General features: G+C 38.9%; 1 protein-coding gene across 1 annotated transcript in view; it reads left to right on the top strand.

Moving 5' to 3' along the window:
* The window catches only part of FAT4 (FAT atypical cadherin 4), a 148563-nt gene that overhangs the window by 94189 nt on the left and 31290 nt on the right, over positions 1-23084 (top strand). The window contains exons 7-9 of the mRNA XM_019710865.2: positions 11417-11597; positions 16339-16589; positions 18550-22899. Of these exons, the coding sequence (XP_019566424.2) occupies positions 11417-11597; positions 16339-16589; positions 18550-22899 (4782 nt within the window). The remainder of the gene's footprint in view (positions 1-11416; positions 11598-16338; positions 16590-18549; positions 22900-23084) is intronic.

The raw sequence follows: 23084 nt of genomic DNA, 5'->3' as shown, positions 1-23084 counted from the left end.
CATTTTCCAGCTGCATGACCTTGGACATGTTCATGCCTATAGAATAGAAATACTAATACCTACTTGAAAAACTTATTGGAAGGAATAAATAAGAGAAGGACTTATTTTAGCTATTAATATTAGTCAACATGTTTGCTGGGCATCGCAAGCTTAGTAAGGCCAAATACAACTTTCAGATTTCTTTCTAACCCCCAACCTCCACAAATAACCTCTGTCTACAGTTTCATAATTGCTAAAGGCAAACCTTGTTATCATTTTCCATTCCCCTTTCTCTACACGTAGACTCTTCTTCTAAATATCTATATCTATATCTATATCTATATCTATATCTATATCTATATCTATATCTATATCTATATCTATATATATAAATTGTCCTGAATTTTATCCACTTTTCTTCATTTCCACTACCACTGCCTTAGCCTAAGCCAGAGCTAATATGATCGCTTCCTGACTGCCTAATTTTACTCATCCTCCAACAAGCAGCTCATAAACTTTAAAACCATGAATTCGATCATCATGCCCCATCGCTTGCTGAAAAGCCCTTCAGTCGTTTCCAACAATAAAACTTCAGTGTCTTACCATTGACCACGTGGTGTTAGGTGACCTGGCCTCTGTCCACTTATCTGACCTTTTCTGTCACTACCCGCTGTCACCTTTATCAGGTGGTACCCACCAGGCTGAACTGGGCAGGCTCAACATTGTCACCTCCCAGGTCGGTGTTTAGTGTCTTCATGTGGATAAGTTGAAATCAGCCAACGTGGTAGGATTTATACTACAGAAGTCATCAAATACTATATGAGTCGAGGTGACTGGCTTCTGGAGAGCAATTGCTGAACATTTACTGCAATGCAAATTGCCAGTGCCATTTTTGTTGTTGTTGTTGTTTTATGGGAGAACACATTCGTGTGTTGGTCATTTGTCATTATATGTAGGTAAAAGTCTAATGGTCCCACTTATCCTCTCTCCAGTGTCACTCTCCCTCACTTACCTTGTGATTTCTTCTTTATATTAATTGCTACATTAAATTATATGCTTATATTTAATATAATATACATGAATATGTGTAATTTGTTTACCCTATCAATGTCTATCATCCTTCCAGTGGAATGTAAACTTCCTGTCTTTTTCAAAACTGAATTTCTGGAAACACCCAGAACAGACCCTGTAACATAGCAGGTGCTTAAAAAACATTTGTTGAATGAGTGAATGATTCAGTGAGTAAAAAATAATAATTAGTTATCAATTAATAACCATCCTGTTATTTCAACATGCAATTGTTATTTCATATTAATTTATCATACCGATATTTAGTTTATTGTTATACATTTATTACTTGAAGATTTTTCAAAGGACCTACGAAAAGGAAAAGTGCAAATCTTTTAATTCACGGCTGAAATCCCAGAAGTCTTTGCTACATTGGTTGTGGTCATTCAAATTGACCTTTGCTTTGAAAAGCAGCACCAGTGTTCAATGCTCTGTGCTGTTTACTAGGATATGATAAATTGCAGTCATATGTAAGGACCCATTGAAGCATTTTACAGCTTTAATTCAGTTTCAAGTGCTTAAAATACTGTTTGAGCGATATTCTCATGACTCTCCCTGGACCTCTGGCTCTTATTCAATTCTCTTATCTACTAGATGTTTCTAGGTAAATCTTATCTCTACTCCATGCTGTGCTGCTTACCTTCCATATCTCCCAAATACACAGCACCTTTTCAGCTACAAAATAGATATCAGATATGTGGTTTTGGCTTCCTTCATATAGTTTAATCACATACAAGGGCTTATGACTCTTTACATAAACAATATGAAAAACTTTGCGTGTTTCGATTTCAGTTATGGAAAGTTTGGTATTTAAGAAACTATTCCAATAAGTATACATCTATAGAAGTAATTTTTCCTATTCTTTTAGGAAAAAAATATAACATAATATGATCTTATGCCCTCGCCAGTAAATTCAAAATCTGTGATCCATTGATATATCTGCCACTACTCTTTCAGGGGACTGAATTAGTATACGAGAGAGTGGCGAAACAAGATGATATGACAAGACAGGGATGTTACAGTTATGATTCAGTATGTAATATGGAAGGATTTTTAAAGAGAATGAAAAATTTTATGTTAAAACTTACATTACATATTAAAAAAACGATAAGTTAGAGAAATCTCATGTAAAATGATGACTTGATAGCCAGAAGACTTCTTGGAGGCAAGCCCGCTCGTTTCCTTTATTTTCCAGATAAGGGAATTGAAGCCTGGAATAATTAGGCAGTTTGCCAGAGCCTGTGACCCAGAGTGGCAGAGTTAAGAACAATACTCAGGATTTCAGCCTTTCACCTGCATTCTTGCTTACCCGTACTGTATTTTAAAATCAGGATCTGCTGACTCCCTGCATAACGTAGATTTCCAAAAATGCAATTTTAAGAATTTTTTTCTATTCATTTTACTTCAATGAATGAAACATTTAATGTTATTTTTCTTTCTCCAAATAAATAAATTAAATGTTTCAAAATATTTTTAAGTAAAGCCAAATTAATTGGAATCAGAAATTTCAATACTGATCTTTTGAAAACAAGCTTAAGTTTAGGCATTGTTCAAATTAAATGCTAAGCAGGAGAAGACATTAAAAATTCATTAGGCTTTACAGGTGGAAGATGATAATATTGCCAATTTTCACTGCCAGTTGTCATTTTGCATTTATTAAAATCAAATTATGATGCTAATTTAATAGACCTGATAAGTGAATTTTGATTATAGTCAATGAGACTCTTATGCTTCTAATGAGCTATATTAATATGTAACAAGTATCTTGATATTGTTTTGTTAGGAAATATTTACAGAACACTCTCTTCGGATATTCTTCTAGGTCCTGGAGATCAGTGGTGAAAAAGTACACATCCTCCTCCTCGTACAGGTTACTTTCTAGTCAAAAAGATAGGCAATAAACAACATATGTATAGACCACCAGTGAGACGAGATACTATGAATTTAAATAAAGCAGGTTAAGTCGATAGAGAGTGGGGAATTGGACGTGTTAGTTTTGATAGTACAGAGAGTTAAGGAAGTGAAATGTGAAGCTTTGGGTAAATAGTGTTCCTTGCAGATGAAACAGCCCTGAGGCAGGGCTGAGCTTGTCACATCCAGAGAGCAGGGAGGGCGACGGGAATACAAAAGCAGAAAAGGCTTGGAAGATGAGGCAGACAAGGCTAGATCACAAGGGCCTTTTAAGTCGGGGGAGGAGCTTTGCTTTTATTCAGCGAGTTGAGAAGAAGCCTTGTTGGGGCTTTGAACAGAGGAGAGACAGGAGGTTTGGGAAAGATCAGTTGTGTGGGAGCTGTGGAGAACAAGAAGAGAAATAGAGTAGAGGATTAAAAGGCCATCATAGCAGTCTCTGCGAGAGCTGATCGTGTTTGAAATCAGATGACAATGAAAGGCGATGTCAGGTAGTTATATAGTTTATCCAATTTGAAGGCTGAGCCAGTTGGACGTGATGGAATTGCAGGTGTAGGAAGTTAGGAAAAGAGATATATCAAGTATGAGTCCTACGTTATTGCCCCAAGAAATTTGAAGATGTGGAGAGAAAAGACTTCAGGACAGATTACCAATAATTATTTTTGGATATGTTTTTGGATATTATGAGATATCCTGAGGAGATGTCAGGTAGGTAGATAGCTATAAAAGTTTAGTTCTCAAGGAGGACATTGGAGTAGAAATTCAACTTGGAACATCATAACCTTTAGATGATATTAAGTGTGTGAATACTGAGTACTTGTGTGTACCAGAATTTGTACTATATCATCCATTTAATCTCACAACAGCCCTGTAAATCAGATACTATGATTCCAATTGTATGGATTAAAAGGAAAACAAAAACAAAACAGTATTAGAGAAGGTAGGCAACCTGACCTAGGCACGCAGCTCTTTATCAGTGAAAATAGGATTTGAAGCTAGTCAACCTGATCAAGGCGACAGTTTCTTACCCACCACTGACTGCTTCCCTCTGGTTAGCTTGTCTGCATGCTGTCTTTTATCTAGACCATATTTATAAGACTTTCTTCTCTTTGGGTTTAATATTATTTTTATTGAAAGAACATTGGCTTATGAAGCAAAAAATAAATAAATAAATAAATAACAAAAACACCACCTTATGGTTTTCTGCCATTAAAGCAGCTAGTAAAGTAAGAATTTTCATAAATTTGAAGTCAAAGGATTGCTCTCCTTACCAAATCAGGAGATGCATATCCAAGGTTTTATAAAGCATAGAATGCCAAGCAAATGTTTGAAATTAGACTAAGAATATACAATATGCATGATATATACAGACATGCACATATAGTGAGTCTGTGTGTGTGTGTGTGTGTGTGTGCATTTAATTTAATCTATACACAAATCAAATACATTATCCTTTGTCTATCTGTGCTCAGTATAATATACTAAAGGGACATAAAGATATTTTGGCAATAGATTTGGCCAAAAGGTTTAGTTATGAAGTATCTATGTGTCAGCATAATGAATAGGTCTAAGGGGAAAAGTTCAGTTATCAGCATTTCTAATTAAGGGCATTTATCATCTGACTGAAAGAGGGAATAAACTTCATTCTTATGCAGGGATTGGAAATTACTTTTTAATGGAGGGGGAACATGATGCTTTTGCAAAAGTTAATTCTGAAAACTAAAAGGGCTAATCACCAGGCTTTATTTCTTTGGTGAGGATGATGACATTTTGAATTCATACTGTCTGTCACATTGCTTAGTGGAGAGGCTCATTGTACGACAAATGGCTCTGGAATCAAAAGAGAGGTCAGAAATGTAGAATATGACATTTTACATCTGTAGACAGTTGTTTTTTGTCACTAATATTGCATTCTGTCACTGTTATTTGTGGGAAAATGTTCGGGAAGATCTTGCCTTGTCTATCTTGAGGAACATTTTTAATAAGGAAAATTGCTTGAGAATTTGCTATGGGCACCAGTAATTCCATAAATCAGACAGTGCTGGGTTCCCTTCAACTCCTGGAAATTGATTAATTACATTTCATTTGCTTCTGTATTTGAGTCTGAGGCAGTTTATGTTATTTCCAATGGAGTTGTTAAAAGAAAAACTTTCCACAATTTACTGAACTGCTAGGTTTTTATTCAACAATTCATGAATCAAGCAGCATCTAATCTAGCAGATCGAAAGGAGCTTGGAAGAGCCCTACAAGGCAAGAGGCTTTTGTAGACCAAAGTGAGCGGGAACAGGAAGTTACCTTGGGCACTTGCTGCTTGGGGAAAGCAGGGCTATTTTCCTCCTGTGGGACAAAGGGAAGGTTTGGGGCGAGGTCAGGTACCCTGCTGAGCAGACCTCCTGCTCCTGGGAGAGGGGAGCACAGAAACTTAAGTTCTGGTTTGCTGATACAGGGCATAGCATGAGCGACTCCATGCTGGGCCTAATCTGGTTACTTTAATAAAGAATATTTGTCTTAGATGGGAATTTGGTTTCCGGGATTAATGACTGGTGATTATTTTGCTTCCTCTTATTTCTAGTAGGACTTCTGTACCTTACTTAGTACATACTATAGTAATACTGACAGTATTAGTATAAATCATTTATTCACATTATTTTCTTAAATCAGCTGAGGAAAGTTTTCCTATGTAGAATTTAATTTGTGTATTCAGATAACAATGCAAAAAAGAAATTTAATTTCCAAAATTCTTTTAAATAAGAGCTAGAATTGCCATTATGTTGAATAGAATTAAAATTTGATAAAATAATTTTATTTTATTCCTCATTTACTTCATATAAGCTATGAATCTGAATACAGCAAGGAAACACAATTTTGAAACGGAAATAAACAATTTGTAATATTAAAAAGTAGTTTATGTAGATAAACTTTAAATATTGTAGAAAGTAACTTGATCTCATAGTGAAGAATTTTTCCAAAAGTCCTCCATGTATTCCATAGATATATAATTTGATATTTTCACTAAGTAGGTAGGAGGCTGGTTGTGTTTAGAATTTGGTGGTAACCACTAGTGTTTCAGAGTTTCAATATGTATGGAGAGCCTTTTTGAATATCCTCTAAAAAGTAATTCCTTGTGACATGTTTTATTGTGGGGGATAAAATATTTAGTTAACATTATATCTTAGTTTATAAATGTTTAAAATTGTGGTAAAACATACATAACATAAAATGTACCATTTTAACAATTTTTAAGTGTACAGTTCAGTGGCATTAAGTACATTCACAAAGTTGTGCAACATAACAATGCCATTTTCATAACATTACTAAATGGTTTCTTTAGTTTTACTTGGCACCTCTATTTTATATAAGAATTTATATTAAGGAAATGTAGTGTTTTGGATAAATATTCTTTCAGAAGTAATTAAAAAATCATGAGTTACTTAAGTGTGTATACCTAATTTATATAAACTTATTTGTATAACTAATTAGCAGTAATAAACTGTATTATAAAATGGAATTTTTAAAATACAAAGCCATTGGTCATACTTAAAATATTCCATACTTTTTCTCAGTGTACATTATCTGGATTCAAATTTAAATCTAACCATATCATCTTGAATGTTAATATAGAATGGCTGAATTTCAATACATTTTCAGTGGATGGCTTTCTTTCTGTGAGAACACACTTCATGGGAAAAAAGGAGCTAATACTTCATTACATCAAACACAACCAGTCAGGGGATACATTCACCAAATGTCTGATGTCAAGAATGGAATTGGCTTTGTTGTAAAACAACAGATTTCAGTTCAGCAAAAATTCTATTTCTGCTGAATAGTTTTTCATGTTTCAGGAAAGTATGTTTAATTTATAGGAGCTAACATAAAAAATGTAATCTGCCTGCAAGATGAACATTAGTAAGTCATTTAGACTCATTCATTACACTTACTGAAGATGCATTTTCTGATAGCGCAATTGCCTGAAGCTTTTTTCTTCTTAAAATCTTATTTTAAGGTTCCTTCAACTATATTCATTGATGTATTTGATCTTATTAAGACACCAGTGTTAAAAGGCAATCCTAGTTTAATCAAATCCCAAATTCAAAAATATAAAATGTGACTTCCACAAAGCTTGAAACTACCCACAACGTAACGGATAATAGGAAGAATAAGCTGTGAGCAGTCTTCTCTGTGTGTTTGTGTATGTGTATGTGTGATTTGTTTTTACACACTTTAAAAAATGCTTTTCAGAATCATGTATTCTTTGCTATTTGCTTAAAAATTTCAGAAGGTTCCTATCAATTTACCTATGTTTATTTTATATTTATATATAGTATATGCATATATACACTCATACACACATATGTCTATATACAATACATCTAATTTTACAAATTGAAATTTTAAATTTATTTTGTCTTCTGACTGTAATTGTATTAATATTTTGAATGTCCACTGCACCCTCCTACCCTCTACAATTACACATTTCTGAGACCTTGACCTTTTATTTTATTTGTATCTTGTACCCTTTTCACTGGTTCACTATCCTCTACCAGGAGTGTGTGTTTGCTTCCTGCCTCTTCTTTCTGACTGCATCTGGTTCTTATAAATAATCCCAGATGAGATTGAACAGTCTTGCCCTATTAGACCACTACCTATATAATTCATCATTATCAAGCCAAACATTGGCCACTAGTGTGTGGATGCTTCTCATGGGATTCAGGATTAATTGAGACCCTCTGTTTATAAGTACTAGACTATCTCCAAAACGTTGACCTTTGTCTGCAGCCTTGTTGTGCGACTGCAGCCTTAGGCTAAGGCCTGTATTCCCAGACGTGTATTTCCAGAGAGTTCAGCTCTTTGAACTTTCAGCCACATAGTCTCTAGACCAGATTTCCATATATAGAACCAAAGGAAAAGTTACCACAGATGGAGGACCTGGCCTAGTGGCATGTATTGTGGGTTTATATGAAGATGAATTAAATAGAATTACTCCTGCTCTCAATCAGATTACAACTTAATAGACAATATGGCAGAAGTACATGGATAACAATAGTGTAGAGGAAAACATCTGCAACAAAGTGGCATAGTTTATCTGAACTTAATGAACTGAGAAATTTTTGTTTATTTTAAGTGCTCAAAATCGGCTCTCTTTCTGTCCACTATGGATGAATGCTAATAAATTGCTTAAATGCTTTGTATCAAGTTCTTTATTTAAAAAGTAAACAATAATGCTTCATGGAATCTGCATATTAAATGAGTAACACATATATAAAATACTCATCAATCTAGTATCAAATAAGTGTTCAATAATATATATACAACTTATGTATATGTGTATATGTACAAGTACATATGTATTTCAATTTATATATAAATATATGGGCTAAGTTTACAGAGAATAATTGTGATTTCCGTTTTTGACATACTGATGTTTGGGCTCTTTGGTAAGTTGCAAGAAGAGACAAGAAATTGTTGGATGTATCAGCCTGGAGCAGAACATTCTGGAGTGAAGATAAAATAATAGTGAATGCCGTGCACCTCGTCACATGAGATATAACCAAAAAATTTGTTGGGAACCAGGAACACAAGCACCTTAGACCACTTCTTCACACAGTTAAGAGGGAGGTTTCAAAAACAAGCAAACAAACACAGAAAAGCAGCAACAAAAACACGGCATCATCACTGAATTGGCAGATAAGAAGAAGCCCTTCACCTGGGAAGAGGGCTGCAGACATGGGCTCACTAGGCACAGGGGGCGTTCCCATTTCCGACCCGATGCCATCCTGCTGCCTAATGCTGAGAAGCAGTGACTCCCAAGCTCATGCCACCCGGGACAAGTCTAACTAAGGTTGGAGTATGGGATGGGTGGTAGACCGAGCCCAAGAATAAAAGTGAAAAACTATTTCAGGCAGAGTTCAAATGTGGGGCTAGTTAAAGCTCAGTAAAAGACTTAGAAATTTAGAACAATGTCTTTGTTAGGTTTTCCTTGTAAAATTGAAAAAAAAAAAAATAAGACTTGCACGAACAGATGCTCAGGGAACAGGAAGTGAGGCAGTGGAAGACTTTGTGCCCCACGTTATCCATTCTTGACGTGGGAGGAAAATAGGAAGAGTAGAACCCATATACTTACAAAGTTGGTTGTGAGCGCTAATAAGAGCAGAAGGGGCACTGAGGGGGGGCGTTCATGCTTCAGAAGAGGCGCCATGTGGATATGGGTCACCTATTGGGCCGTTTCTCCAGCCAGAACCATCTGTTGTCACTTGTGTGCTTTTAAAGTTTTCTGAAACAAATTAGGTATCTTCTGGTATGAAGACAGTGAGATTGAACTGGCTGAATACTTTCCTGGGTAAACAGTATTTTTCTTTTTGCTTACTAAGTTAGAAAACACATCAGCAACAATATTTATGTAGTTTACAGACAAAGAAAGAAATCACATGTTCTTGACCAAATGAGTTAGTCATCACTTTATGTGGTTTTCCATATGTGTGTCATCAGACACTTCAGAATACCAACGTTAAAACCTTTGCTTGACAGTTACTGGGTTATTTCTTAACAAGTGTAAGCAAGTTGATTACACACCAATGTGCATATCAGAAATACTCAAGTTTTGTATTTTCAGATTTCCAGTTCAAAACGTCTTCCACAAAGCCAGCGTGCAATTTTTGAGAGCTAGATATCGCATATGTTTATACTACAGGGGAACCATTGAGAGGAAGGGATGATTCAGAGTGTTTTCCTGAATAATAGTGTCATGGGATTGAGTCAAAAGTTGTATGGCAGAAGAAAAATTCTGAGAACTATGACACAGAAATTTGTTAGATTAAAAATAGATCTTTTACATGTCAATTTTCCGTTTTTCTTATTTGTTAAACAAGTACAAGAACAGTGATTAATATGGAATGCATTTTAATGATCTGCTGATCTTATCCTAAGCACCTTACAACCCCTCAGTACCTCTCTGGGGTAGATTCTGTTCTTATTATTCCCACTTTACACCAGAGGAGACTGAGATTTAGTGAGTTCAGTGTCAGTGAAAGAGATACAGGAGCCTTGCCTTTCCTATCCTTTGCCTCTGGGACCTTGACTAGGTATCCCCTCAATTCTCCTTCCTGTGTCATTCCCTTTTGCCTCCACAAATGCACAAATTCTCTCTAGTTAAATTTTTTTCTAATTCAACCAGCGGGAGAAATCCTAACATGATTCAGATCATTAGTATACATTTTGCCAAATAGTATATAATTAAACACACATTCAAGAGATTTAGGCTAAAGGTTGGCCCTCAGTAATACCCTGGAAAATATTTATCTTAGCTTTAATATGTCCCTTGTGAGAAATTCAAAATCCATGACAAGATGATTGTCTTCGAGTGACCCAGACTTCAACTGGCAAAGAGCTAAGGTCCCTCACAGGATAGGCTTTTCCTGCAGCTCAGGCCTGGTGATGTTCTCTGGGCTCAGCTTGTCCAGGTCCCAGCACATGTCGCTGAGCCGCACCTGTCCAGCTGCCAGCCACAGCTGAGTCTCGGGTCAGATCCCAGCTTCCTCGCTGAGTCCGGCCTTATTTTATTTTAGGTACATACAGTTAAACAGATCTTAATTGTTTCTATTTAGAGAAATAAAAGTTTGAAAATGATTTTGGAACCATAACTAAAGGCAGATGATTTGTCTTTTAGTTGTGGGCCAACCCGCATACTCTAACCAAATCGGGTATCTGACCTTCACCGCTAAGTCTAAAACTCTGTGTGGTACAGACTGTTCAATGTTGGGTTTTCACTATGTGTCCATATCAGAGCTGGAACAGGAAATCAAAATGACTGGTTTCACATTCATATTAAATAGTAAATAAATGCAACAAAAATGATTTCAAGTCAGCTCATTGACTTAATGTTATTTCCAGCAAGCAGAAGATTACAGTTTTGAGATATAACCTGCAGCTTCTTTTTTCGGCAAACAATTTTTGATTCATACAGAAAAGGGGATTTGAAGACCTCAGGAACCCAGCTGACATTTTTGACATTAACAGTGACAGTCCCCGCTAGGAATACCGTTTTTTAGACTGCTTTAGTTTACACTAAAGGGGCCAGCTATTCCATGCCCGTGGGTATTCTCCAAATGTGGCTTCTGTTATTTTAATGTGATTTCAGAGAAACCAGCGGTGCCTCTTTTGTGGTGTTTAAATGATACTGTTGTGTTCCACACTGTTGAATCAGCACCTTCAAAATAGAATAAAGTTGACGGACTCTTTTTGTGCAGTATCAGTAGGGAAGAGTTGAGATATTAGTTCATAAATGAAAATATTTTTTGTCACAAAGTTAAAAATTATTCCATCACTTGTCTGTGGTTAGAGATTTAACTTGATGTTTCTATAAGTATATTCTCTTCAGTAGTGATGTCTACAGCTAATCGTTGCTAAATCTGCTATTATTTTTGTTACTTTTAAATATTAAGGCTTGATTTTTGTCTCATTCTAGGATCTCCTGCCCTCACTGGAACTGGAACAATCAATGTTGTAGTAGATGACGTCAACGACAATGTCCCCACTTTTGCCAGTAAAATGTATTTCACCACAATCCCTGAAGATGCACCGACGGGAACAGACGTTTTGTTGGTAAATGCCTCAGATGCTGATGCTTCAACAAATGCAGTTATCAGGTCAGTGCACTTTCCTTTGTAGATTTTGATTACTTTTCTCATTAAACATGAGTCTTTGGACTAAATGAACATAATGCTTAATTTTGCTAGGTATTTGGTAATGTTAACACATAGCCTTATTGTAGTTATCCATTGTTGAATAACCAACTATGCTTAAATTGAGGATCAAAATGATAATGATTTTATTTATTGTTTTAAACTTTTATTTCATCTATTAATTTTATTTATAATTTTTATCATTACTCGTGATTTTGTGGTTTAGGATTAGGGCAGGTTCAGAGGGAGATTCTTCTGAGTCATGTGGTTGACTGGTGACACTCAGTGACTGGATGGTCTGGAGGGTCCAAGATGGCTTCACTCCTGCCTGGGGCCTTGGCGGGGATGGCTAGAAGGTTATGGTCGTCTGGGCCCCTGTCTGGTCTTGTGGTCTGAGGGCTTGTCAGTGAGATCCCTTAGCAGGGTAGTTGGACTTCTTACAGCTCTGGGCTCTCAAGTGAAAGCTGCCGACACCCTCAAAGGCCAGGCCTGGAGTATCATAGCTCGACTTCCTAACTCTGTGTCTGCAGACGTGGCCAGGCAGATTCCCGGGGAGGACAGAGCACATCACCTCTGGGTGGAAAGGGCATCCAAGAATTTGGGCCATTTTTAACCCACCACTAGCCCCAATAGGAATGTTTGTGTTTTCTGTTTACAAAGTGTATTTCATTCCTCTTAATTCCTTTTAAAATGGAGATATAATATGGTACCTGTTCAGAGAGGATGAGAAAACAATTGGGTTGTAACATTTGGTTGATCTAGTTTTTTCCTGTTTTTTATGCCCATTTTAAACTTTAAGAAACGACAATTTCCAAATTTTCCAGAGAACAGTGTGAAAGACATAAGTATTTTTTGTCACCCCTACCTACTTCAGGCTGATGTTGGCTAAATGAGAGTGTGTTAAATGGCTATGAATGTAATGGGTAAGGAGAGAATTGGAGAGTTCAGAGGAATTATCAGTTCAGGGATCCATGCGCTCATCGACATAGTGATGATTTGGTTAATGATTTATTTTGTTTATTACTAATTTTCTATTTAAAAAAAATTACGTTGGGAAACTGGCACTTTTTTGTCTCTTCCTGTGGGCAGAGATCATTGAGTTAGGTAGGAGATCGCAAGATATTTTTTATTTAGTGAACATTTATTGAGTTGCTGGTATGAATATCAGGGATGAACAAGACAACGTTTCCACTGTCTTTGAACCTGCATGCTTTCTGAGGCGGACAATAAATATAACGTAGATCAGATGACTTCCTATAGTGATGGCATATCACTTGAAAATACAGCAGGATAATACAATAGAGAGTGACAAGGGACTTTCTGGTATAATTAATGTGGATGGTCTCTCTGAGGAGGTGGCCTTTAGGCTGGAAGTACTGGGCTGGGAAATGAAGTAAGCTTGGTGTGTTTAACTAGGAAGGGTTGTGAGTCTGGACCAGAGGCAGAGAGGGGTCAGGGAGACAGGCAGCTTCCAGATCATGTAGATAAGGGCTTTTACGTCGCGGTAAAGAATTGGGATTTAAAATTGTATTTTTAGGTAGGAAACTACTGTGGATTTTAAATAGGGAGCACCATAACCTGATTTGTATTTGGATTGGATTGGAGGAGGCAGGACTCGGGGCGGGGCGGGGCGGGAGAGAGAGAGAGAGAGAGAGAGCGCGAGAGAGAGAGAATTCAAACAGGAAGTGGCATGGCTTTGTACTAGGGTGGATAAATGAAAACTGAGTGAATAGACGTGGGACATATATACATTTGAGATTATAAAGTGGGAATAAAAGAGAGAGGTCAAGTGTTTGGCTTGAACACCTGGGCAGACGGTGGTATCTTTTACTGAAATAGGTAGGATTGCAAGAAGCAGGCGTTTGGGATAAAGTCAGAGTTCTTATTTGAATACAGTTCGAGATGACCATTAGTCACTAGCCATATCAACCAGGACGTTGGAGATACGAATGTGAAGTCTAGGTTCAGGGTCCGATCTGGAGATGCAGATTTGGGAGCCATCAATGTTTAGCACACACTTAAAACCAAGGAACTGAATACGCACTCTTTTGGCGAGAGTATAGAGAAATAAGGAAATGAGAGGAAGCAACTGGTCACTGGCAATTCTCCCAACACTTAAAAGGCAGGTTTAGAAGGAAGGCAGAATCACCAAGGGAGCTAAGCAGGTCTGGCTGGAGACAGAAGAGAAACGGACACTGGCACACATTGTGAAAGGAGGGAAGGCTATGCACAAGCTTCTCTCTGAAGGCTGGGACCCACTTCCAAGAAAAGAGCTGAATTCCCAGAGTGAAACATTAAGGACTGGGAAAATGTCTGCTCAAGGGCATAGCTACATTCCTGTTTGGGTCACTGCTTAGCACCACCTGGAGATAGGCAGGTGCAACTTACCTTCCTCCTGCTTTGAGCTTCAAAAGGTCAGTAAATACCATCTTCTTTGCTTGTTCTGCATCAAAGCATGGAAATAATGGAATCCATACCCTAAGAATTCCCGAGGTCTTCAGCGCAGTGCTAGGAGTACAGCCTTGGGAATTACGCTGTGTAGAATCGCATCCTGCCTCCACTATTCCTAATTGTAGTGCAGCTTATTTAACATCTCTGGATGTCCGTTTTTTTTACCAGTGGAATAGGTATACTAATAATAAAACTGACTTTATAGAGTTATTACAAGGATAAATAAAACATTTAACTGAACTACTTACAATAGAGCCTGGAACAAAAAAGACTGCCTACCCGCCAACCCAAAGTGTCCTAGTCCATGCCAAGCACGCTCCTCTCCCTGTCTTCTCTTCGTGCTCAGTAAGTTTATGACAGTTTTGGAAGTGATGTCCTACTCACTGTAGTAGTAGAACCTAGTAAATCTTTATCTGGAAGCAGACGAGACTCACTCTAAAGAGAGCACTCATCTGCGATGTTTGAATCCCTGAGTGTGAAGGTGCATGTTTTACAAAATTGATCCTTACATCCAGTTGCTAGAGTAAGATGCGAGGATTACATGATGTTTTTTCTAATGTAGGTCAAAATTTCACTGCTAAATGCTATCCTATGTTAGTGAGCAAAGCAGATCACTGTAAAGTTGGCCTGGAAAATCCCATTACATTTTCAGAATGTTTTACAAAGTCGTACCGGTAGGTCTGATGTGATTGTGTGGTTTTCTCTGTGCAACTGTCGTTAAGTCTCCCTTAGATTCAGATTCCTCATTGACAAAAAACCCAAATCATACTCTTTTTTTTCCTTATTATTTGGTAATTTCTACAACCACCAATAGAACCAGTATCCCAAAATAAAATCACACAATTCTCATAATCCAGGTTCCCACAGACTTTCTTGAAAGGTAAGGTAATTTGATTATTTCACGAGTCCTGAATTTCTAACTTTAAGAATTCATTTACAAACCTCTGATATTTTTATTTTAATAAAAGGAACTAGATATCTTCTGTACAAGAGCAGTGATTGTCTTTTCCTAAAAGTCACTTCTGGTTCTGAAAATATAATCAGTGCTGTTCTCATTCACCCCGACCCTGGCATGTGCTCCTGCCAAAGGGGGTTAAAATCTGAGCGGTACCAAGGACTTTATCAATATTGAAATCATTTCTCAACCAGACTCCCTCTCTAGTCTTTATTTCTGCTATCATTTTTTGCCTCTTTCTTAAAGTACCAATTCCCCAGCAGCTTATTATTTCTCTAAAAAAGGATGAACATGAAAATGCGGAATTGTTTGTTTTAAACTGTGAATTTACTAGGGGGACGTGCACTCTACTGGCTGCAGGAGTTTTTCCTGCTGTTTCTATTAGACACGTGCTGTTGCTATGTTTTTAGGAACACAAACCAAACTATAGAAACATGCACTTAATTCCAACAAGGGCATTTTTTTGTTGGCATAAAGGAGAAAGCTTTTAAAGACATGGATTTCTTTGCTGCCCTCCAACTTTAAAATTTATGGACCACTGCCAATTTCTGAACCTTCAAACGTAGGAACTTCCCTAGCTGATCTCTGAGGGATATCTGCAGATCGCTTTCCTCTTCGTAAAGAAGGGAGAAGCTATTCTCAGTGGAAAGTCCTATCCATTTAACCAATCTGGTTAGCATCAAAATATCCATGAAGATGTCATACCTTTCCCGACAACAAGAAAGCAAAGCAGCATGGCCATATGAGGAATGACAAATGAGAGAATTAGTAACTAGGAATGTCCCTGTATAAATAATCAGTTCTTTAGTTGTCCTGGAGAGCCAATATGTGTCAAATACAATGTTTTGTCTTGAAACAAAAAGATCTCCAACTGATCTTCTCTGGGATATTATGGCGCACAGTGGAAAATAATTTTTAGATTCAGTTAACAGATATTCATTTGTGATCCTGGCTATTACCGCACATTAGAGCAGTGCCCTGATTATGCTTGTAGGCTCGTCTGTTTAAAACACGATAGTCTTTGGGTATATTTTGGGGTCTTACATGATTTAAGAAGCCCACAAACCTTGCAAGGATCCGGTTAAGATCATTGTCCATCTCACAATAAAGAGTCAATGTCAATAGTCAATAGTCACATAAACTTTGAAGTATTTACCTTCTAGCCATAGTCTGTAATTGTTGTGGGATCTTGCTTATAATGTCTTTCTTTACATTTCTGCCTCAGTTTTCAAATTACAGTAAATGGATGCTACAATATTATAACTGGAAGAAATATGCCATCTCTGCTCTCTGCTTTAGTTATAGCATCATCGGTGGAGACTCTCAGTTCACCATCAACCCATCCACAGGCCAGATCATCACCAGCGCCTTGCTCGACAGGGAAACAAAAGAGAATTACACGTTAGTGGTGGTCTCCAGTGATGCCGGGTCCCCGGAGCCTCTTTCCAGCTCCACCAGTGTGCTCGTCACTGTGACTGATGTCAACGACAACCCCCCAAGATTTCAGCATCACCCATATGTCACGCACATCCCATCTCCTACTTCTCCAGGTAATCGGGTCAACTCTTAGTTCCTGGGTAAAGAGAAGATACACATTGGACATGTTCTAAAAATGCCTTCTGTTATTTTTACAAGTACATTTTTGATGGAGCCTAAGTTCACATATCTTCTAAAATTGAACTTGTTTTGCCTAACAAAATAAAAAGAACGTTGAATCTTGTAAATTAATTCTTTCTTCCCAGACCAGTTAGACTTTATAATGGCCACATCTGTCCTACTTCTTAATATTACTTGACTATTGTGAAATTATTAAAATAGATATCTCTTTGTAGTCATGGAGGGTTCTGCTTAGAGATGTAGTTTGTATGTGAGTTCCCTGAGAGGAGGGACACGGTCTCTTTTTCCAATGCTATATCCTAGCCCCTGAAACATTATCTGGGAAATAATAGGCATTCAACTGTATTTGTTGGTGGAAAATAAATATTTTACTTCAATGTTTCATAGACATATTTTTAACAATGTTTAAGGAATGAATCCTTCTTCTTCTTCTTCTTCTTCTTCTTCTTCTTCTTCTTCTTCTTCTTCTTCTTATTATTATTATTATTATTATTATTTTATTTCAGTTTTAAGTGATACAGGTTTGTTAGTAAGTTCATGGAGCCATTAATGAACCATTTTCATACTGACAGTATGTATTTATCATTCTGCATCTTTGTAAAATTTAGTTTGGTTTCATTTGCTTTTTTGCAAAGAATGGCAAACTCTCAAGAACTGGACAAATCATCTTCCATCTGAAATGTTTGAGATGAGTTTCAAACAGGAAAACATACAAATAAGGATCAAAATTAATTTAATCTTCCTTGCTTTAAAATATTTTAATTAGAAGAAAAAAAATAAATGGATCCAGGATTTCTCCTCTCAGTGATCTTTGACCTTCTGTTCACTTGCAAATGTCTAATTGATACCAATTGAAAGTATAAAATCCATAAATTCTTTGTGTGCCAACTTTCAATCAAAAGAAAATGTCAGTATCAAAGTCAGACCTCCCTGATGCAGGCCGTCAGCTGAGATGTGCTGGCAGGCAGGATTCTGGTTACAGCCAATGTGTAGTGATGCAGTCTAACATCTGCTCTACAAGGTGAGGAACGCTTGAGCGTCTCAGCCTCATTAGACATAATTAATCAGAATCACTGGCCTCTTTTCTAATAAAAGACTTTTCTGTAGGGGTAGGAGTGCAGATTTGGGAAAGGTTTCTGAATGAGTATATCGAAAGCATGTCCCTCTGGCAGCTTTTCTGCATATTTCTGCTACAATCTGCTTTACTGGCACTCATCCCAAACACTAACTTTTGGAATTCACATTGGGTCCATTCTTTCTCAGTTCTTATCTCTTACTATTTTATAATTGTTCCAGTTGACTTATAGATTTATGTGTACGTATATGCATGTGCTTTGTCCCCTGAGATAATAGCTTATAGAGACAATAATTTTGCAATGAAACAGTGGGTATAAGGGATCAACGATAATTTTTTTTAACATATTATTTTTGTTGACATGATTACGTATATATTAATTCAAAGATATTTTAAGAAATAGTAGAGCAATTCTCTTTTTACGTTGGGCAGAAGCATAGCTATTAGCAGAACTCATGTATTATCATGTTGGTTGGAAGTTGTGTGCTGTACAGATTTTTCTCCTAGGAACTGTAATTCAGAATGATTAGCCATTGTCTTTCCCTGTGCTTCTCTCAAAGGCGTACTAAAAAACGTTAAATCCACTAGACTATATGGGCTTTTGTTAGAAAACGGCAGGTCCATCCCCAAAGACTGTTGTTAAATAGATTTGACTTTGGATCTTCAGAGACGATGTAGGAGATTCTGTTCCCCCCTAGTAGTCATGAGAAAATAAAGTGACATCAGGTAGCAATACAGTGTTTTATAAGCATTAACCTACCACTGAATGCTTTATGTGGAGTCCCTGTGATGGTAACTGCATGCTCCCTCTTTTATAGGTTCCTTCGTCTTTGCGGTCACAGTCACAGATGCTGATACTGGACCCAATTCTGAACTGCATTACTCTCTCTCGGGTAGAAACTCTGAAAAATTTCACATTGACCCACTGAGGGGAGCTATTATGGCAGCTGGACCACTAAACGGAGCTTCAGAAGTGACATTTTCTGTGCATGTAAAAGACGGTGGCTCATTTCCAAAGACAGATTCTACGACAGTAACTGTTAGATTTGTGAACAAGGCCGATTTCCCTAAAGTCAAAGCCAAAGAACAAACTTTCATGTTTCCCGAAAACCAGCCAGTGGGCACTCATGTCACCACTATCACAGGGTCCTCCTTGAGAGGAGAACCTTTGTCCTATTTTATTGCAAGTGGGAATCTTGGCAATACATTCCAAATTGATCAATTAACAGGGCAGGTGTCCATTAGTCAACCTCTGGATTTTGAAAAGATACAAAAATATTTTGTCTGGATAGAGGCCAGAGATGGAGGTTTCCCTCCTTTCTCCTCTTATGAGAAACTTGACATAACCGTATTAGATGTCAATGATAATTCCCCAATTTTTAAGGAAGATCCGTTCGTAGCTGAAATATTGGAAAATCTTTCTCCTCGAAAAATACTTACTGTCTCAGCAATGGACAAGGACAGTGGACCCAATGGACAGTTAGATTATGAAATTGTGAATGGCAACAAAGAACATAGTTTCAGCATCAATCACGCTACTGGGGAAATTAGAAGCATTCGGCCTTTAGACAGGGAAAAAATTCCTCAGTATGTGCTTACCATAAAGTCCTCAGACAAAGGCTCCCCTTCTCAGAGTACCTCGGTAAAAGTCATCATTAACATTTTAGATGAAAATGATAATGCCCCTAGGTTTTCTCAAATATTTAGTGCCTATGTTCCTGAAAATTCCCCGCTAGGATACACAGTTACACGTGTCACAACTTCTGATGAAGACATTGGTGTAAATGCAATTAGTAGATACTCTATAATGGACACAAGTCTTCCGTTTACAATTAATCCCAGCACGGGGGATATTGTCATCAGTAGACCTTTAAATAGAGAAGATACGGACCGTTACAGAATCCGAGTTTCTGCACACGACTCTGGGTGGACTGTAAGTACAGACGTCACCATATTTGTGACAGATGTCAATGACAATGCTCCAAGGTTTAGCAGACCCTCCTATTATTTAGATTGCCCTGAACTTACTGAAATTGGCTCCAAAGTGACTCAGGTGTCAGCAAGAGATCCTGATGAGGGCTCAAATGGACAAGTGTTCTATTTTATAAAATCGCAGTCAGAGTATTTCAGGATTAATGCCACCACAGGAGAGATTTTCAATAAACAGGTCTTAAAATACCAAAACGTCAGTGGCTTCAGTAATGTGAACATCAACAGACACAGTTTCATAGTGACATCTTCAGACCGAGGCAGCCCTTCCTTACTTAGTGAGACAACCGTTACCATCAACGTAGTAGACAGTAATGACAATGCTCCTCGGTTTCTTAAAATGAAGTATTTTACTCCAGTCACCAAAAATGTTCAAGTCGGTACAAAGTTAATCAAAGTCACTGCAGTGGATGATAAAGATTTTGGGCTGAATTCTGAAGTGGAATATTTTGTTGCCAGTGAAAATCACTTGGGGAAATTTAAGTTGGACAACAATACAGGGTGGATTTCAGTAGCATCTTCCCTAATTTCTGATCTGAATCAAAACTTTCTGATCACCGTCACGGCAAAGGATAAAGGGAACCCTCCACTTTCTTCCCAAGCAACTGTTCAAATAATTGTTACTGAGGAAAACTACCATACTCCAGAATTCTCTCAAAGCCACATGAGCGCAACCATCCCTGAAAGTCACAGTGTTGGGGCCGTCGTCAGAACGGTTTCTGCAAGAGACAGAGACGCAGCAATGAATGGCTTGATTAGGTACAGCATCTCTTCAGGAAACGAAGAAGGCGTTTTTGCAATCAATGCCTCCACGGGTATACTAACCCTCGCCAAAGCCCTTGATTACGAGCTCTGCCAGAAACACGAGATGACCGTCAGTGCTACAGATGGAGGATGGGTCGCAAGAACTGGTTACTGCAGGGTGACTGTCAACGTGGTTGATGTGAACGATAATTCTCCAGTCTTCCTGCCTGATGAGTATTTCCCTACTGTTTTGGAAAACGCCCCGAGCGGGACAACAGTTATCCACCTAAATGCAACAGACGCTGACTCTGGAACCAATGCTGTGATTGCATACACTGTACAGTCATCTGACAGCGACCTCTTTGTCATTGACCCCAACACAGGAGTCATCACCACTCAGGGCTTCTTGGATTTTGAAACCAAGCAGAGCTACCACCTCACTGTGAAAGCTTTCAATGTCCCCGATGAAGAAAGGTGCAGTTTTGCCACTGTTAATATACAATTGAAAGGGACAAATGAATACGTGCCTCGTTTTGTTTCCAAACTTTACTACTTTGAAATCTCAGAAGCGGCTCCGAGAGGCACAGTTGTTGGAGAAGTGTTTGCCAGTGACCGGGATTTGGGCACCGATGGGGAAGTACATTATTTGATTTTTGGTAACAGCAGAAAGAAGGGTTTCCAGATCAATAAGAAGACTGGACAAATTTATGTGTCTGGACTTCTTGATAGAGAAAAAGAAGAGAGGGTATCTTTGAAGGTACTGGCCAAGAATTTTGGCAGCATTAGGGGTGCAGACATAGATGAGGTCACAGTGAATATCACCGTGCTCGATGCCAACGACCCCCCCATTTTCAGTCTAAATATCTACAGCGTTCAGATCAGTGAAGGGGTCCCGACGGGCACCCACGTGACCTTTGTCAGTGCCTTTGACTCAGACTCTGTCCCCAGCTGGAGCAGGTTTTCGTACTTCATCGGGTCAGGCAATGAAAACGGTGCCTTTTCCATCAATCCACAGACGGGACAGATCACGGTAACTGCAGAATTAGATCGAGAAACCCTCCCCATCTATAACCTCACGGTTTTGGCTGTTGATTCGGGGACACCCTCAGCTACAGGGAGTGCCTCCCTGTTAGTCACCCTGGAAGATATAAACGACAACGGGCCTGTGTTGACCATCGGTGAAGGAGAAGTTATGGAAAACAAACGCCCAGGAACTCTGGTGATGACACTTCAGTCCACTGACCCCGATCTCCCGCCAAACCAAGGCCCCTTTACCTACTACTTGCTGAGCACAGGCCCTGCCACCAATTATTTCAGTCTCAACACTGCTGGGGTTCTGAGCACCACCAGAGAGATTGACAGAGAGCAGATCGCAGACTTCTACCTGTCAGTGGTCACGAGGGATTCTGGTGTTCCTCAGATGTCTTCCACAGGCACGGTGCATATCACAGTCATAGACCAGAATGACAATCCTTCCCAGTCTCGGACGGTGGAGATATTTGTGAATTATTTTGGCAACTTGTTTCCTGGTGGGATTTTAGGCTCCGTGAAGCCACAGGATCCGGATGTGTTAGACATCTTCCACTGCTCCCTCACCTCGGGGATGACCAGCCTCTTCAGTATTCCCAGGGGCACCTGCGATCTGAACTCCCAGCCCAGGTCCACGGATGGCACGTTTGATCTGACCGTCCTCAGCAATGATGGCGTTCACAGCGCGGTCACCAGCAACATCCGGGTGTTCTTCGCGGGCTTTTCCAACGCCACGGTGGACAGCAGCATCCTGCTGCGGCTCAGTGTCCCCACCGTGAAGGACTTCCTAACCAACCACTACCTTCACTTCCTGCGCATCGCCAGTTCCCAGCTCACAGGCCTGGGGACCGCTGTGCAGCTGTACGGTGCTTATGAGGAGAACAACAGGACGTTTCTCCTGGCGGCTGTGAAGCGGAGCAACAATCAGTATGTGAATCCCAGTGGCGTAGCCACCTTCTTTGAAAGCATCAAGGAGATCCTCCTGCGGCAGAGCGGAGTGAAGGTGGAGGCTGTGGACCAGGACGCCTGTGTGCACGGCCCGTGTCAGAACGGAGGCAGCTGTGTCAGGCGGCTGGCCGTGAGCACCACCGTGAAGAGCCAGGAGAGTCTTCCAGTCATCATGGTAGCCAATGAGCCTTTGCAGCCCTTCCTGTGCAAGTGTCTGCCAGGTTATGCCGGGAGCTGGTGTGAAGTAGATATAGATGAGTGCCTGCCATCTCCTTGCCACAATGGTGGGACCTGCCACAATCTGGTGGGAGGGTTTTCATGCACCTGCCCGGATGGCTTCACTGGGAGGGCCTGTGAGAGAGACATCAATGAGTGCCTGCCTAGTCCTTGCAAGAATGGTGCCGTCTGCCAGAATTTCCCAGGAAGCTTCAACTGTGTTTGCAAAACTGGATACACAGGTATGAAAATGTTTGGCATCTTTCTCTAAGACTTTAGCCCTGTTGACTATAATAGAAAGTAATGTATTTTGTCCTTTTTAAATGATCTTCTTTAAGAAACGGGCATAATCCTAGCAAATGATTTAAGCATTTACTAAAGTGCTATTCTAAGCACTTTATCTGCATTTATTTTACTTCTCACAAGA

This window comes from Rhinolophus sinicus, linkage group LG07, assembly GCF_036562045.2.
Source record: "Rhinolophus sinicus isolate RSC01 linkage group LG07, ASM3656204v1, whole genome shotgun sequence".
NCBI lineage: Eukaryota > Metazoa > Chordata > Mammalia > Chiroptera > Rhinolophidae > Rhinolophus > Rhinolophus sinicus.
Note: the sequence above shows the minus strand (reverse complement) of the source record. Positions and strands in the feature narration are given on the sequence as shown.